A 14,282-nucleotide genomic window follows, 5' to 3' on the forward strand; every position below is an offset into this window, starting at 1 on the left:
GACCTTTGTAAGATCTAAAGACGCACGGCCATTTCTTTAATTCAGGATGCCTCTTGCTAACCTTCAGCTCTATCTTAAGAATCTTTTCTTTTTTACATTTCCTTATAGAACGCTATATTAGGTCTTTAATAATGTCTCCTAAATGAGTGTTGTCTCAAATAAGGTTTTTCGTCTCGCGGTATTCAAATCACTCGTGATGCTGAGTTGTCCGCATGACACTTCATACGCCCATGGTGGTGGTGGGAAATTTCAATGGGACTAGATCGGTCACTAATAGAATTATTGGTTCTAAGAATTGGATACATGGATTAAAAAACAAATCAAAATGAGTGCATTTCCAATAGCCATACAACGCACGCATGGCCAAGATGGCCCAATTGGCCATTGATTAATTTAGAGCATATGCACAAGAAGTAGTGAAAGTAACTATTAAGAGGATCAAAGTTGTGCGAATTTACTGTTTATCTATAATAATAATACAAAATTATAATACGTGGCAAAGAAACATCGAATGATTAATTGCATCAACCTTGTGGCTCCAAGCATCGGATGCCGGCCTCGACCATCCGAACAAAACTAATAATATGAAAGGAGTCTTGATGGTTAAAGGTCATTCGACTAATGATTGAGATTAACTCTAAATCGAAGGTGCTGTTTTGGCTCTAAATCTCTGAAAGCTAAGCCAACGACGTGACCTCGACCCAATCTCCCACACTCCTCCCCCTCTCTCTCGCCTGCGAGCTTAAATACACCTCCTCCCATGGCGAAGCTTCCCTCAACTCAACCACACCACTGCGTTTGCTTTATTCATCGATGGCTCCGGAGTACTAATGCTCTGCGGCAGCTGGTGCCGGCGGTGCAGACCGGTCCTGGTGATGCTCGCCATCGACGCCGCCTTCGCCGTGATGAACATCATGATCAAGAAAGCCCTGGACGCCGGCACCAACAAGCTTGTCCTCATCACCCTCCGGCAACTCGTTGCCGCCATCGTCTTGGCGCCCATCGCCTATTTCCGCGAGAGGTACGGTTCACATTTGTCGATCCAAAATTGTATATGAGCTTAAATTCTAACTGTATATATAATCAATTCAATGCGTTTGCATGAATGCGTCTCAGGAAGATGAGACCGAAGCTGACGACGGAGATCTGCGTTCATCTTTTCTTCAGCGCAGCGCTCGGGCAAGTTATTTGGAAATTCCTTTTTCTTTTTCTTTAAATGTTAGAATTTACTCCTATAAGATAGGAAAATAGGAATAACATATCGATCCTCTGTCAACTTTGATGGAGTGGAGTGCATATATATGTGACATGGTTGAACAGGACTTAGAAAGGTAAAAATGGTCTAGAATTTGATAAATTTACTTGAGCGGGATTTTGAAGGGTGGAATTTTCTTGAATTATTTGTGATGTTGTTGATTTGTGCTGCAGAGCTGCTCTGACGCAGTACCTCTTCCTCGTCGGATTGCAGTACACCTCGGCGACCTTCGCCTGCGCCTTCGCCAACATTCTTCCCGTTCTCACCTTCTTCATGGCGCTGCTCTTCCGGTGAATGGGCTTTCATTTTGTTTGCCGTTGCTTTGTTTATGGATTCGGCGATTTGAGTTTTGTGTCGCGGCGGCAGGTTGGAGACTCTGAATCTGAAGCAGGCAGTAGGGATCTCGAAGGCGGGAGGTGCAGTTGTGTGCATCGCCGGCGCGCTGGTTCTCTCGCTGTACAAGGGCGTGGCCCTGACGAAAGCGGCCGCCGGAGGACACACCGGCGGCGGCGGGGGCGGTTACAGCTCGAGGCAGCGCGCGACGGCGACTTGCACGCTGTTCGCGGCGTGCCTCTGCTACGCCTCGTGGTTCCTGGTCCAGTCCAAGGTGGGAAAGAAGTACCCGGCGATCTACTCCGGCGCCGCGCTCACCTTCCTCATCAGCTTCCTTCAGGCGGCGGCGCTGAGCTTGGTCCTCCAGCGAGGCTTCTCCATGTGGCTTCTCAAGTCCAAGTTGGCCATAGCCACGGTGCTCTATTCGGTAAGCAACGCCTCCACCACAACTCAATCTCTCGCGATCGACTCAAATTCCAACTGCCACAACTAATCCAACCTCAATCGCAGGGGGTGGTGGGATCGGGCATAGGGTTCCTGGCCATGTCGTGGTGCGTGGAGAAACGAGGCCCTCTCTTCGCTGCCGCATTCACTCCTCTCATTCAGATACTCGTCGCAGTCATCGACACATCACTTCTCCACACCCCACTTTACCTGGGAAGGTGCACTTCTTCTTCAGCCTTCATGATCAGTAGTAAACACAGAACAAAACAAAGCAAAAATCTAAAAATGCTTTGGTTTCACTGTCAATTGACTGGTGCAGTGTTTTGGGATCTGCTCTGGTGATTGCTGGCCTGTATTTTGTGCTGTGGGGGAAGAGCAAGGAGGCCCAGACACAGACGCAGACACAGACGCAGAGGTGTGAGGTGAAACCAACGGAATGCAATGAAGAGAATAAAGTGCAACAGCAGCAGCACATAGTGTAACTGATGGAAAGGGAATCTACTGAACGAGTGGATCATTGGAACTGCACTCGGAGAAAGGAGAGGAAAGAAAGTGTTTGGACTGCAAATGCTGTTTTTTGGCATCAAGTACGATCCTTGTCCTCGAAAAGGCTAGGTGTTGTTTAGTTCCATTCCATGCTCTAGTGTTAGTTAATTCAAAATAAGATGCATCATGTTTAGGTTGAAGGAAGGATTATTGCTAGCTATGGATTTAGACTAACAAATAAATTCTTATAATAATTATCGTAAAAGTGCTTCGTGTTTTAGGAATAACCAAATCAGGCACTTGGTTCGTTCGCTATTTTAATATTAATTAAATTATTAGAGGCAGTTGCACTTTGAAAATTAATAAAATAATTAAGGCGCGCTTGAGGTCCTTTTTAAAAATTACCCAATTTAAATACCATCGTTCTGTCGTGTCGACCACGCCACGCCGTCATCTTTCGTCGCCACCGCCACCGCCACCGCCGGTAACGAACTCTTCGGATCCTTAGTCGTTATTGTATATAACACGGCGCACGAATTTCTTCATCGTTCTCTTCGGCTTCATCATCCTCTCTCTTTCCAGTCACGAGAAGCCATCATCTTTTCTCCTCCATCTACGCCTAGGGTTATTGCTTTGGCCGATTCAGGCCAGTGGCGTGGCGTCCTTCCGCCAGATCGCACCGCCTCATCCTCCCGCTGTGGTACCTCCTCCCGCGCCTCGTTCCAACTCCCAGTTCCAGCACGGCGGCTCTGTCCCTGCTTACGGTCGAGTCCCGCCAGTTTCCGCTTCTCACACTGGGTTCGCCGGTTCATTCACCCACCCAGTTAGCCGGCAGCAGTATCCGTATGCGTCTCTCCTTCCTCAAGCGCCGCCACCCTCCTCGGATTCTTACGCTCCGTCGGTGTACCATCCTTCTTCGCAGCATCCGCCCCAGTATAACCAACCTTCTCACCCGCCTCCACCACCTCCGCCTCCTCGCTCGTCGTCGCCGTCCAATCATTCTCTCCCACCTCCGCCGCCTCCACCTGTCCCTCCTCCTCACCCTCGCTCCCGCCGAAGCAGCAGGAGCCTCCATCTAGACCTGCTGCCGGGAGAGTCCCTATCCGTGATGGAGGTCCAAATGGGGCATCTTCCAGGGTTGAGACGGAGGAGGAAAGGAAAGTTTCGGAAGAAGAGAGAATATGAGAAGCAGAAGCATGAGGAGAGGAGGCAACTTTTATTGAAGCACTCTCAATCAACTGTGCTGCAAAAGACCCAGTTACTTGCAGGCAATGCAAGACCCAGTGGCTCAATGACTGGTTCTCGCGTGGCAGATCAGCGAACGTCTTCATTGTTGGTTGGGGAGAGAATTGAGAACCGCCTTAAGAAGCCTACAACTTTTATCTGCAAGATGAAGTGAGTAGCACTTTCCATTTCTTCCTTAAATTTAAATGAGTAATGTTTTTGGAGTAGAGATATCTACAACAATGATATAACTATTTTTTTTCCCATTGCTAATTATGGTACTAATTTCCTAGTTTGTTTTCATTGGAGGGAGTTGAACTAGCTAGATAGTCAGCGCCTACGTTTTTTTCTGTCTCTCAATTTATGGTATAGTGCACCTCGAGAAATTGGTGCACTAGGCAGTGGCTGAGCTAGTCATGGTTTAATCAGTTGTGTCTCTTGCATCCTCACCAATTTATCAGTGTCTGAATTAAGGAAACAGCCATTTGTATTTGTTATAAGATTCATAAATCAGTACTCTAGTCCGTAAATTGGTCAGAGATTCAGGATCTCTATCATTTATTTAAAATTTTGCAATATTTTATTCCCTCATGATTAACAGGAAAAAGTTGTTTCTTCCAATTTTGCAAGGCAAATGGAAGATACACTAATGTTGTTTTCATAGTGCATGCAAGAACATAGTGTTATACAAGATGATAATGTACTGCAAGATGCTACAATATTGACTGGGCATGAATATATCAAGTTGCTTCTGCCTCGGAAAAAAAGCATACTGTGTACTGTGATTTAGGAGAGATTTTGAACTTTACTATGCATTACAGTTTGGTAGATTGCTAATTACATGTGCCATCTTGATCTAACCTGTAGAGTATCACAACTACTAGATATTAAATTCTGTGATATGCTTTTTTTTGCTTTCTTTATCAAGTTTTCATACTAGTCATTTTGTACATTTTCTTGAATGCAGATTTACACATCCAATTCTTACTTCCACAAAGAAAAGAATATATGTTAATCATAAAAGAAAGCATAAACCACGTTAAATATATATATCAGTTGTAATCAATAATGTGAAACACAAACGTAAATGTAAGTAGCATGCATATGATTAATATTATTACTAACAGGACATGTGTTTTAACACTTATACATTACACACTAACAAACAGGGCAGCAGTCCTTTGTGCAGCCTTTATTCAAGTCAGGAAAGTACATGCACATCCACCACTTTTCATTAGGCTTCTTTATCATCACCTTTGTGAGCCAAGTTGCAAACTCAACCTCTAATAAATCCTACTCTAAACTGTCAGCCCACCTTCTCTGCAATTTTCATCCTTTCACTAGCAAATTTCTGAGTCTTCTAATGTACTGACTGTTCTCCAAGGTTTGTGCCGCCTGATATAGGTGATAGATGAGGAAGACATAGGTGAAATAGATATTTGTTGTCCATGTCAGTTGGTTTCACTTTTAGTCAAAAGTAGAAGGATAGATTTTTGGTAGGATCATTTCAGCCTTGCAAACCAATGGATATTTAATACATACTATATAAACTCTCATGAGGAGAGTTAGGCCTGACCTTGTTGGGCGTCTACAATTATTAAGACTAATTTGCTAGATGATTTATTTGCTGCAAAATCAAATTGATTTAACATCTATAGTTTATCTTCCAAATCAAATTGTTTTTTTTTTGTTTGAGAATATCTTAAATAATTTACTTTTGTTGTTCCCATTGTAATAGTTACAAGAATGTGTTTTTGTTTTTCAGATTTATCAGATACACTATTACATCCTTAGAGAAGATGCACACGCCTAAACTCTACATCAAACAACATCTTGGGATACACTTGATCTACTAGATATGAGCATTTTAGAGTTCCAGATAACTTAGTTATATTCTTCTCCAGTCCTCATACTGTCCATCTCCCCCTTGCCCGTGAAGACGAAGAATTATTGCAGGAGGATGAGTTGGTAGCTCCTGTCAAACAAGATGGTATAAGAAGGAAAGAGAGACCTATGATTGAAGGTGTTTCTTGGTTGGTAAAAACTCAATATGTTTCTCCTATTAGCATGGAAGTAGCCAAAAAGGTTGGTAGGAGTATTCTACAGTGGAATGTTATAGGTTTTTACCTGTATTTCTGGAATCTAATTTTCCACGCACAATGTGAAATTCAAATCACAGTCTCTTACAGCAAAACAAGCAAAAGAGATGCGTTTTAAGAGAAGGTAGAAATCTTTCCTTGGAGAATTTTAACAATAGGTAAATAGCTTATTAACCAAATTTGATTGTCGTGTTCTTTATTAGAATTTTTACTTGATCAAGTATATTGACAATCTTTAACATTTGATCCCTTGTCATATTATGGAGAAACAAATACAAGCAATTGAAGAATCTTTCAGAGCAGCCAAACTGCCGCCTGTCCATCAATCTAAACCTGGACTGGAACCCAAGGATGTTTGGCCTTTGTTACCGTTTTTCGACAGGTAACACTAATTCTTGGCACTCAATTTCTTTTTCTTTATGTCATAATCCCCATGGCACAGTTATTAATTGTGCCTATAAAGATTTATATTTGTATTATGTTGTGTGATCAAAAGGTTTTTGCAGCTGAAGTGCATTTTTCATATATCTTTATAATTTGTAACTTAATTTCTTTGGATGAATAAAAGTGAGTTCGTATGAATGAATGAATTTAAATATTGGTTGTTCACTCAGTGCACTTATGATGCTAGATATGAAGATCAGTTTGTTATGGTGAACTTTCCTGGTGATCCAACAGCTGACTTAGAGAAACATAGCAAGTTAGACAGATCAGTCACAGGTTTGACTGTCTTCTTTTTTTCTCTGGGTTGGACCTACATACTTACTTTACTAATTGAAAATTTTCCATCCTTTGTTTTTGAATACTTCTGTGCATTCATTTTTTTTCTGAAAAGTAAATTGTTTCTAGAATCTATGTATCCTTTCAAGTTAGTTTTAGATTGAGTATTGAACTGCACCAGTAAATTGTTTACAGGAATCTAATTGGTCCATGTTCACTTCTTTTCTGCATAGGGGATGCTTAACTGCCTAATTTTCTTTTTTTTTTTCTGCAAAGGAAGAGCAGATTAGATAAAAGAAATTGATCCTTTTGGCCTATCCTTGTGTCCAAAACGAGTAAGAGAAAAGTATTATTTCCTTTATCCAAACAGTGTGTGAAAGACAAATGTGACATTTTTTTTTTCTCTGAGGAAAGAATTATCAAGTTATTTGTAGCATTATTTGAGATTCAGATAGTTATAGACTTCTAGTTTTCAGCCCCAACAGATGTTTGAGATTGTGCAGGTTAGTGGTATTCAGGTCCCATATTAAGCTTCATCTTAGAGAGAATATTTAAACTGGGACATAACCCTGATAATGCAGTATGATGTCATTGTTATTACTGCGCCAATTTTCTATTAATTATTGTATAAAGGGGCCTTCTTCCTTTATTAATTCTTCTCTACCTTACAATTGTAATTATTTGTAAAATGAAGGGTATCAAACACGATTCACACTCAGTGGACTTCTATGTTTACAAGGGTGATCGTAAGAAAGAAATCAGATAACACAGCTGAAGAACCAAATGAATATGACAGACCTTCTGGAAAAATGGTATATCACTTCTTTCATTCCTGATGAAATGCATTTTAGGGACAGATTCCTGAATTCCTTCTATCTTGCTACTTAGTAATCATCATATTTTCTAATTGGACGTTTCTGCTTCTTCCATCAAAACTTTGGTGCCATCAACAGTGTAGTTCTATGAATAGCTTGCCATATTCAACTTTTGATGATCTAACTAATTTAGGCACCTATATAGGCTGTGCAGTTACATTCAGAAAGGATGATTAATTATCAAGATTATGAAACTTGATTAAATTAGAACACCACTTCAAAAGGTTTATGCTCAATTCACACGATCATTTATGTCACTACAGATTATGAATTATGAATTATTCTCTCTCGCACAAAATCTCTTATTGCCATTTTGTTCTCGTCACATTATGTGAGATTAATGGTGTGTTTATTCTTAGAGCTAACCTAAGAAGCTTTGTCTTTATGAGTTTGAAATTGTACTTTCAGGAAAAACTTAATGGCATGAAAAGAAAGAGAGGAGATTCATCAATGTACAAGGACGACCTTGAGGAACACCACACATTTCTGAGAACAAATGGCCTAGATCAGTTCAACCAAGAGGAAGATTTGTCTGATTGAAAATCCAGTGATAGCATCTGTTACTTGTGTCAGGGTTGTATAGAACTGAACATTTGCTAACGTTCAACAATCCTATACCACAATGGCTCAATGGATATTCACTTCAAGAGACGCAAGTCACACAAAAGACACTGGTTGCAGAACATCACCCACAACCACAATTTAAAAGGGTGAAGATACAGAAGCTAATCACGTATTCATACTCAAAAGGTATTATTTTCCTATTTGGTTTTTGCATAGCAATCTTTTTTCTTTCCAATTAAAATTTGTCTCTTTTGAAGTATGTTATGTATTTAATCCTCAAACAAAAAGGTTCAGGTTTGCTTGCTTGCGACCCTTCGTCTGGTTACCTGGATGAATAGATGAATATAAAGTTGTTTACATTATAGGATCTTACAAACTGAGTCAAGTATGAATACAGTTCTTGGTCTTAGTTAACCAAGAGGTGTTCTTTGTTTACTTGAGGTTGTGTCTGCCTGCGACCATCCGGCTGTGTATTTTCTCTGCACTGGACATTCTATTTGGATGGATGAAAGTTGAATAAGCTCACCAACAGTCTTACAGAGCTGCTGAAGTAATATGGAAGCTCCCTTTATCCGTATCGTCATTATTTGCCCTTCCTTCATTCCTGGGGCACTAATAGTACACTTTCTCACACATTCACAAGAACTAAAAAAGTACACAATATCTTTAGTGAGGGAGCTAAATTCAACAATGTAATTATGATTCTTCCGCAAGCTTCTATTAACAGAGTCTCCCCTTTCTGCAAGAAAGCGCTCCGGCGCCGGAAGTCAACGAGGCCACCATCGCCGACGGCTTGGCCCCGAGACTGGAAGCCCTGGCGTAGCTGGCCGACGCCCCTGCCCCCGACGCCGTGAAGTAAGCGCCATTCAACAGTAAGTCCCCCGCCGACCTCCAATTCCACTTCTTCCATTCACTGGCAGCCGTGTCCACCCTCTTCGTCACCTCCTTTGCGAACGGATTCGCCGGAGCCAGGTACCGATTTCCCTGACTGTTGATCGTCGGGTTCGCGCTTCCGCCGATGGCATACATCTCCCAGTGAGTGTAGTCGTTGTTCACCACGTGGAAGTAGCCATGCCTGCACCTCGGCATCCTCTGGATCAGTCCCTCCCCGAAATGGTTGAACGCGATCGTCGCTTGCATGGCTTTGTCCCCGTCGTAGGAATCACTGTGCCCCAAAAGCATGACCTCGTTGTGGTGGGTGAAGTAGTTGTTGGAGATGGTGATCGCCGTGGAGCCCATGACGGCGTCGACGAGCCCGTCGGCGCAGTTGGAGAGGGAGCAGTGGTCGACCCAGACGTGGCTCGAGCCGAATATGGAGATGCCGTCGCCGTCGGCCATGGTGCGCCACCCGTAGTGCGACGGGGAGCTGCGGACCATAGCGTTGCCGGTGGGTCTGCAGTCGTGGATGTGGACGCCGTGGATGATGACGTTGGTGACGTACTGGACGGTGACGCAGGCGCCGCCAGAGATGTGCACGCTGGCGCCGCGCCCGTCGATGGTCTTGAAGCTGTTCACGATGAGCTCCTGCTTGAGCACGATGACCATGTCGCGCTGGAACGTTATCCACAGCGGCGCATCCTGAATGGCGGCGTGGCGGAGCGTGCCTGGGTGCGGGTTCACTGGGTCGTCGTCGCGGGGGTCCGTCACGACATAGTAGTCGCCGGCGCGGCCTCCGGCGGCGTTGCGGCCGAAACCGATGCCGCAGTCAGCTAGGCGCTTGCGGTCGAGATGCCAGTTGGGATCGCAGCGCCAGCAGTCGTCGATGGGGTTCCCTGTTCCGCATGTCGACAGATAGCCCAGAGATCTCCGATTTGTGCTGTTTCTTATGCTCCTGCTCGACAAAATGACACAGCATTTTCAACAATGAAACGAAGGGTGCAAACAGAAGTCTTAAAATTTACATGTAGACGGTGGCGGCGACCTCCTCCGGGTCATCGACTGCAGCGGAAGCGCTAGTCGAGTTCATCGTCGGCGCCGCCCTCAAACTCCTGCTTGGATCTCCGCTACTCCTACATTATGAGCCAAAGAAAACAATTCTGTGAGGACTCTGTTTAGGTTCTGTTCGGAAACAGAGGAAAGCAATAAGAAATCAATGAACCTCCTATCGGAAGGCTCGTTTCCCAAACTTCCATCCGATACGACAAAGATTCCAAGGAGAAACACCAGAGAAAGGAACGATCTCAAACTTTTCGCCATTGCCGGAGAGCAAAGAAGCAGCGAAACTGAGGGGAGAGGAGGTGCGATGAAAGTCATGAATCCCGGCGGCGGACGCCTTTTATAGAAGCTAACCTGCTGATGCCATACCGTTAGGCGTAGACGTTAACTAACGCCTTGTCTGACGGCGGCTTCGCCTCCGTCCTCCACGTTGGATATCGTAGCGGCGGCAGCGGCGGCCTATTTCCCGCCCGCGCGTTGGGCGATTTATCCGTCGCAGGGGATTCGCCGCCGTCGATGGCGCCGTCAATTATGGGCCGGCACGGACCCACCTCGTGTCGTGAGTAGTCTCCGTTAGATTTCGAATCTGAACAGGTCCAGAACCCGGTCCGACATTTCAAATCCGAACCGGGTACTCGTGTGAAAATTAACATCGACGGAAGTGAAAAAAATCAGACCGGACCGGGACCAGAAAAAAATAAAATAAAATTGGATACATATTTAATTTTACAATTATAACTTTGGCACGTAGGAATAAGTACCATTGTCATTTGAAAGTATTTGACGTTTTGAAGCATATTCCTGATTGGATGTTGGACAACATGAGCCACGCACCATTAGGGCTAAGGGTGATGCATCGGTTCAGCAAAAGATTAAATTTGTTATTTCAGTGGTTTCATACAATCAGCTTCATGATTACTGTAGTTGATTACAACAGAAAAGGATATTATCTCAAGTTCGTCGATTTGATTCTTGTCCATTTCAATAATTTTGCTTTGTCATAATCAACTTAACGTTGCAAAATTAAAAGAGCATCATAGTACTATGTGAAACTATTAAAATGATAGATTTTAGTGATGCATGAGAGATGAGGTTCAAAAGCTATAAAAGGAAAATAAATAGCCTTTATGGTCTTTTCGTATCAGAATAAATTAACTTTCCTCGACCTATTTTTAACGTTGACGATTACCAGAAGCATATTCTCAGCGCCGAGAAAACCGAATGAGACAACTCCAAGAAACCAGTTGCCACTTATCTGCAGTCGATTGCTTATGATCAATTTTTGCCTGCTTTACTTCTTTTTCTTCTTCTTGTTCATGAGGCCCAAGATTTACGGCCGGCAAATCACAGACTTGTTCTTTGTTACTTGCAGACTTGTGGAATGGATTCTGACTAAGAACAAAGGGTCAAAACTGACACTATATATGCCATCGGTCAATGGACAAAACTTAATGCGCATCTATTCAATGCGCCAGCTCTTGTTTGATTGAAAACTTGATGAGCATTATTAATATTCTGGATCGCGTAGCATTTGTTCCCGCAGAGTGTGTTTTTCTGGTAACGTACGTACGTATTTGTTCCCACTACATTCCTTCCTTCCTTCACTCGCCGAGTGCAAATCTCTCGATAGCTTTCTCGCCCACGAATCACGGCCTCTTCCACGTTCCAGGAATTAATGAAAGCATGCATTATTTGCATCCATTGACTTAAATATTCTTCTTGATTTGACCTCACAGGACACAATTAAATCTCCTGGTGTATATCGTGTGCATGAAGCAATGTTGGGATCGATATTCTTTGACTGCTCTAACGGCCGTGAATATATCCACCGGTCGCCGTATCCATTCGCATCGAGCATAATTAGATTTAGCCTTTAGGAGTGACCGACCGTCCCCCTACACAAGGAATAAAACTTGCATATGTAATGATTCCTTTGAAGTCGTACGTCGATCGAGTTCTATGTAAAATTCATCACTTTATTATTCTTGATGCGGTTGTCATAGATGACGTGATTTCTTCTGGGGTATAGGTTTGTTCCTGTCAAGAACAGCCTAGGGATGCGCGGGTCCTCAGCACTACTTCAGGGTGAAACGAAGAGGGGGAGACGATGATCGCCGGTGATCTGCAAGCACAAACACCGTGAGAAGGAAGGCCGGTGGGACCGGCGCGACTACTCCGATGCTTAAGTCAGGCGGCAGAAGATGAAGAGAATAGGAAGGAGATGACGAAAAATGAGGAGCACATACCTGGCCCCTGTGAAGGGGCTTGCCTTATATAAGGGTGAGGGTGCTCGTACCACGGAAACGGCAAGGTGAACCTTACCTTGAGAGTACCCTCCGTACCTGTGAGGAGTGACGTCTTTAATGAGGTGGTACACTGTTGGCAGGGGCGTACGTTAACGGCGCGTTGCCATACCCAGTGAGGGGTGTGTCAGATAGACCGTCCATAGGATAAAAAAGGGAGTGGTCAGTGACAGAGAGTACGACTCGGCCCTGACTCCTCGAGTCGGGTATGCTGCTCAATCGGGTTGGCATTATCTGCGGACTCGGGTTCGGGCGTCGTTCCCGATCCGACATCGCCCCCTTATCCACACGACCGTAACAAGGTCAAAAGTCTAGTACAGATCAAAGTCTGGACTGATCTTGGTAAGACAAGTCAATATGAATATGGAAGAAATGATTATGCTAGGATGAGATAGCTATTACTCTCTGGCTTAGACCGTACTTCGAGTTCAGCGTGGACTCAATCTTGGATCCCACTTGGGCCCCCAAAGCCATCTTATCTCGATCATCTCGGACCCGCATCTCGATTTTGAGTCTCGTCTCGACCATCTTAACCTCAAGTCTCGTCTTGGACATCTCGGTCTGGTCTCAACGTCTCGGCCTTGCATCTCGTCTCGACCAGCTCGACCTTGAGTCTTATCTCGAGCCATCTTGGCCTTAAGTCTCGTTCCGGCTATCTTGGCATCAAGTCTTGTCTTGACCTCGATTCTCGTCTTGGACCCTCTGCTTTGGTTGACTTCATCTTTGGCTCCATCTTTACGTCTTCTGTGAACCGCTATTTTACGTGGCCTACTAAAGGAGAACGCAAATATTCTCACAGACACACGACAGTTCAAGAATGAATAGGCGGTTACAAGGTTGTCAGACCTGGTGTCCTTGGATACTTTTTTCCACATAAGGTCAAAAGGAAACGGTTGTTAGATCTGTCCCCTTGCAGATTACTATAAGGCGTTATCCCGTCCAACGTGGAGATGCCTTGAGTAGGTTATAAAAAGTCCAACACACAGACTTATTCGAGGTTCGACTCTGACAACTCTGCTAGTATTATCTTCTTTCCTATTCACATTTAATCATTTTTTCTTATAGAATCATAACTTGAGCGGAATGACATGCTGAGACTCTTCGACATCAATTTAACCTCTCCTTGAAGTGTGTTTCAGGTCCTCACTCGTCTCCCGTGTTTTAGCTCATCCAGGAGATTGCACACATCGGAGTGTTCGTTGACTGATGACTTGACCATCTGTGTTATTTGACCAGAACAATTATATCACTTAAAGCAAGCCCCAAAACAAGAGATTTATCTCTAATTTTGTCTCATCAGTATATATATATATATATATTTAGTACTCTATACAAGCTGTTGATAAGTTTATATTTGGTTCGATTTTAAGTATACATATCGATGATATGTTCATATTTTAACTATTTAAAGTAGGGGTGTCATTATATATGTCGATGATATATTTAAGTACAATTTTAACTATTAAAGTAGGGGGGAGTTAAATAAAAAAAGTTATATAACCGTATAAATGTGGATTATGTTTAAATTTTTATATAATTTAAACAGTTTGTATTTGTATTTTGAAAACCATATAAATACACTTATAATGGTCAAAATTAGACCACCATTAAACTCAAAAAGACCTAAAATTTCTGTTCATGTTTTTACTCAGCCACTTCATACCACTTTATATGCGTGCAACCGAAAAATTATCAAAAGGAAAATGTACTAGAATTAAATTAAAATTAATTAAACACTAAAACAAACAGCAAAAATTAAGACCTGATCCATATAATAGATTTGCAACAAATCTGAAGAGTAGATCAGCTCATGCAACGTTATACAATAATTATCCTAACAATGGAAAAGAATCCTCGCTAGCTTCCAACACTCACTAAACTTGTCGTATCTACGGAAGCTACAATAATCATTGCCGTATTTAGGATCAAGAAAAGGTCTAAATTTTGTCATCATCATTCCTCCTTCCAAGTCTATGGGCCCCACGTGTCGTTGAGGTGCAGAGAACTGATGGGCCGGATCTTTAAGATTACGGAGTTTCCGTGG

At 43.1% G+C, this 14,282-nt stretch overlaps 2 protein-coding genes and 1 pseudogene across 2 annotated transcripts; 2 read left to right on the forward strand and 1 right to left on the reverse strand.

The window, feature by feature from the left end:
- The first annotated feature begins 826 nt into the window (after positions 1-826).
- On the forward strand, positions 827-2,718 carry LOC141845374 (WAT1-related protein At3g30340-like). Its single transcript, XM_074733443.1, has 6 exons — positions 827-1,021; positions 1,117-1,179; positions 1,429-1,545; positions 1,622-2,015; positions 2,099-2,250; positions 2,352-2,718. The coding sequence occupies exons 1-6, from the start codon at positions 831-833 to the stop codon at positions 2,512-2,514; spliced, it is 1,080 nt and encodes a 359-aa protein (XP_074589544.1). The 5' UTR covers positions 827-830; the 3' UTR covers positions 2,515-2,718.
- On the forward strand, positions 2,518-7,978 carry LOC141826053 (uncharacterized; annotated as a pseudogene).
- A 590-nt stretch (positions 7,979-8,568) lies between these two features.
- On the reverse strand, positions 8,569-10,228 carry LOC141827548 (putative pectate lyase 8). Its single transcript, XM_074714821.1, has 3 exons — positions 10,099-10,228; positions 9,902-10,009; positions 8,569-9,831 (listed from the first exon to the last, which is right to left on the reverse strand). Exons 1-3 carry the CDS (start codon positions 10,194-10,196, stop codon positions 8,721-8,723), a joined length of 1,317 nt encoding a protein of 438 aa, XP_074570922.1. The 5' UTR covers positions 10,197-10,228; the 3' UTR covers positions 8,569-8,720.
- Positions 10,229-14,282: the final 4,054 nt, after the last annotated feature.

Source organism: Curcuma longa, chromosome 1, assembly GCF_044706935.1.
Source record: "Curcuma longa cultivar G26 ecotype Majalengka, Jawa Barat chromosome 1, ITB_CL_G26_1.1, whole genome shotgun sequence".
NCBI lineage: Eukaryota > Viridiplantae > Streptophyta > Magnoliopsida > Zingiberales > Zingiberaceae > Curcuma > Curcuma longa.

Excerpts from the sequence above, each read along its gene's own strand:
- LOC141845374 (XM_074733443.1), top strand. The coding sequence starts at position 831 with ATGCTCTGCGGCAGCTGGTGCCGGCGGTGCAGACCGGTCCTGGTGATG. Across the intron at positions 1,546-1,621 it reads TTCATGGCGCTGCTCTTCCG|GTTGGAGACTCTGAATCTGA; the intron begins GTGAATGGGCTT and ends TCGCGGCGGCAG. Across the intron at positions 2,016-2,098 it reads TAGCCACGGTGCTCTATTCG|GGGGTGGTGGGATCGGGCAT; the intron begins GTAAGCAACGCC and ends CCTCAATCGCAG.
- LOC141827548 (XM_074714821.1), bottom strand. The coding sequence starts at position 10,196 with ATGGCGAAAAGTTTGAGATCGTTCCTTTCTCTGGTGTTTCTCCTTGGA. Across the intron at positions 10,010-10,098 it reads AACGAGCCTTCCGATAGGAG|GAGTAGCGGAGATCCAAGCA; the intron begins GTTCATTGATTT and ends CTCATAATGTAG. Across the intron at positions 9,832-9,901 it reads GTCGCCGCCACCGTCTACAT|GAGCATAAGAAACAGCACAA; the intron begins GTAAATTTTAAG and ends TTTGTCGAGCAG.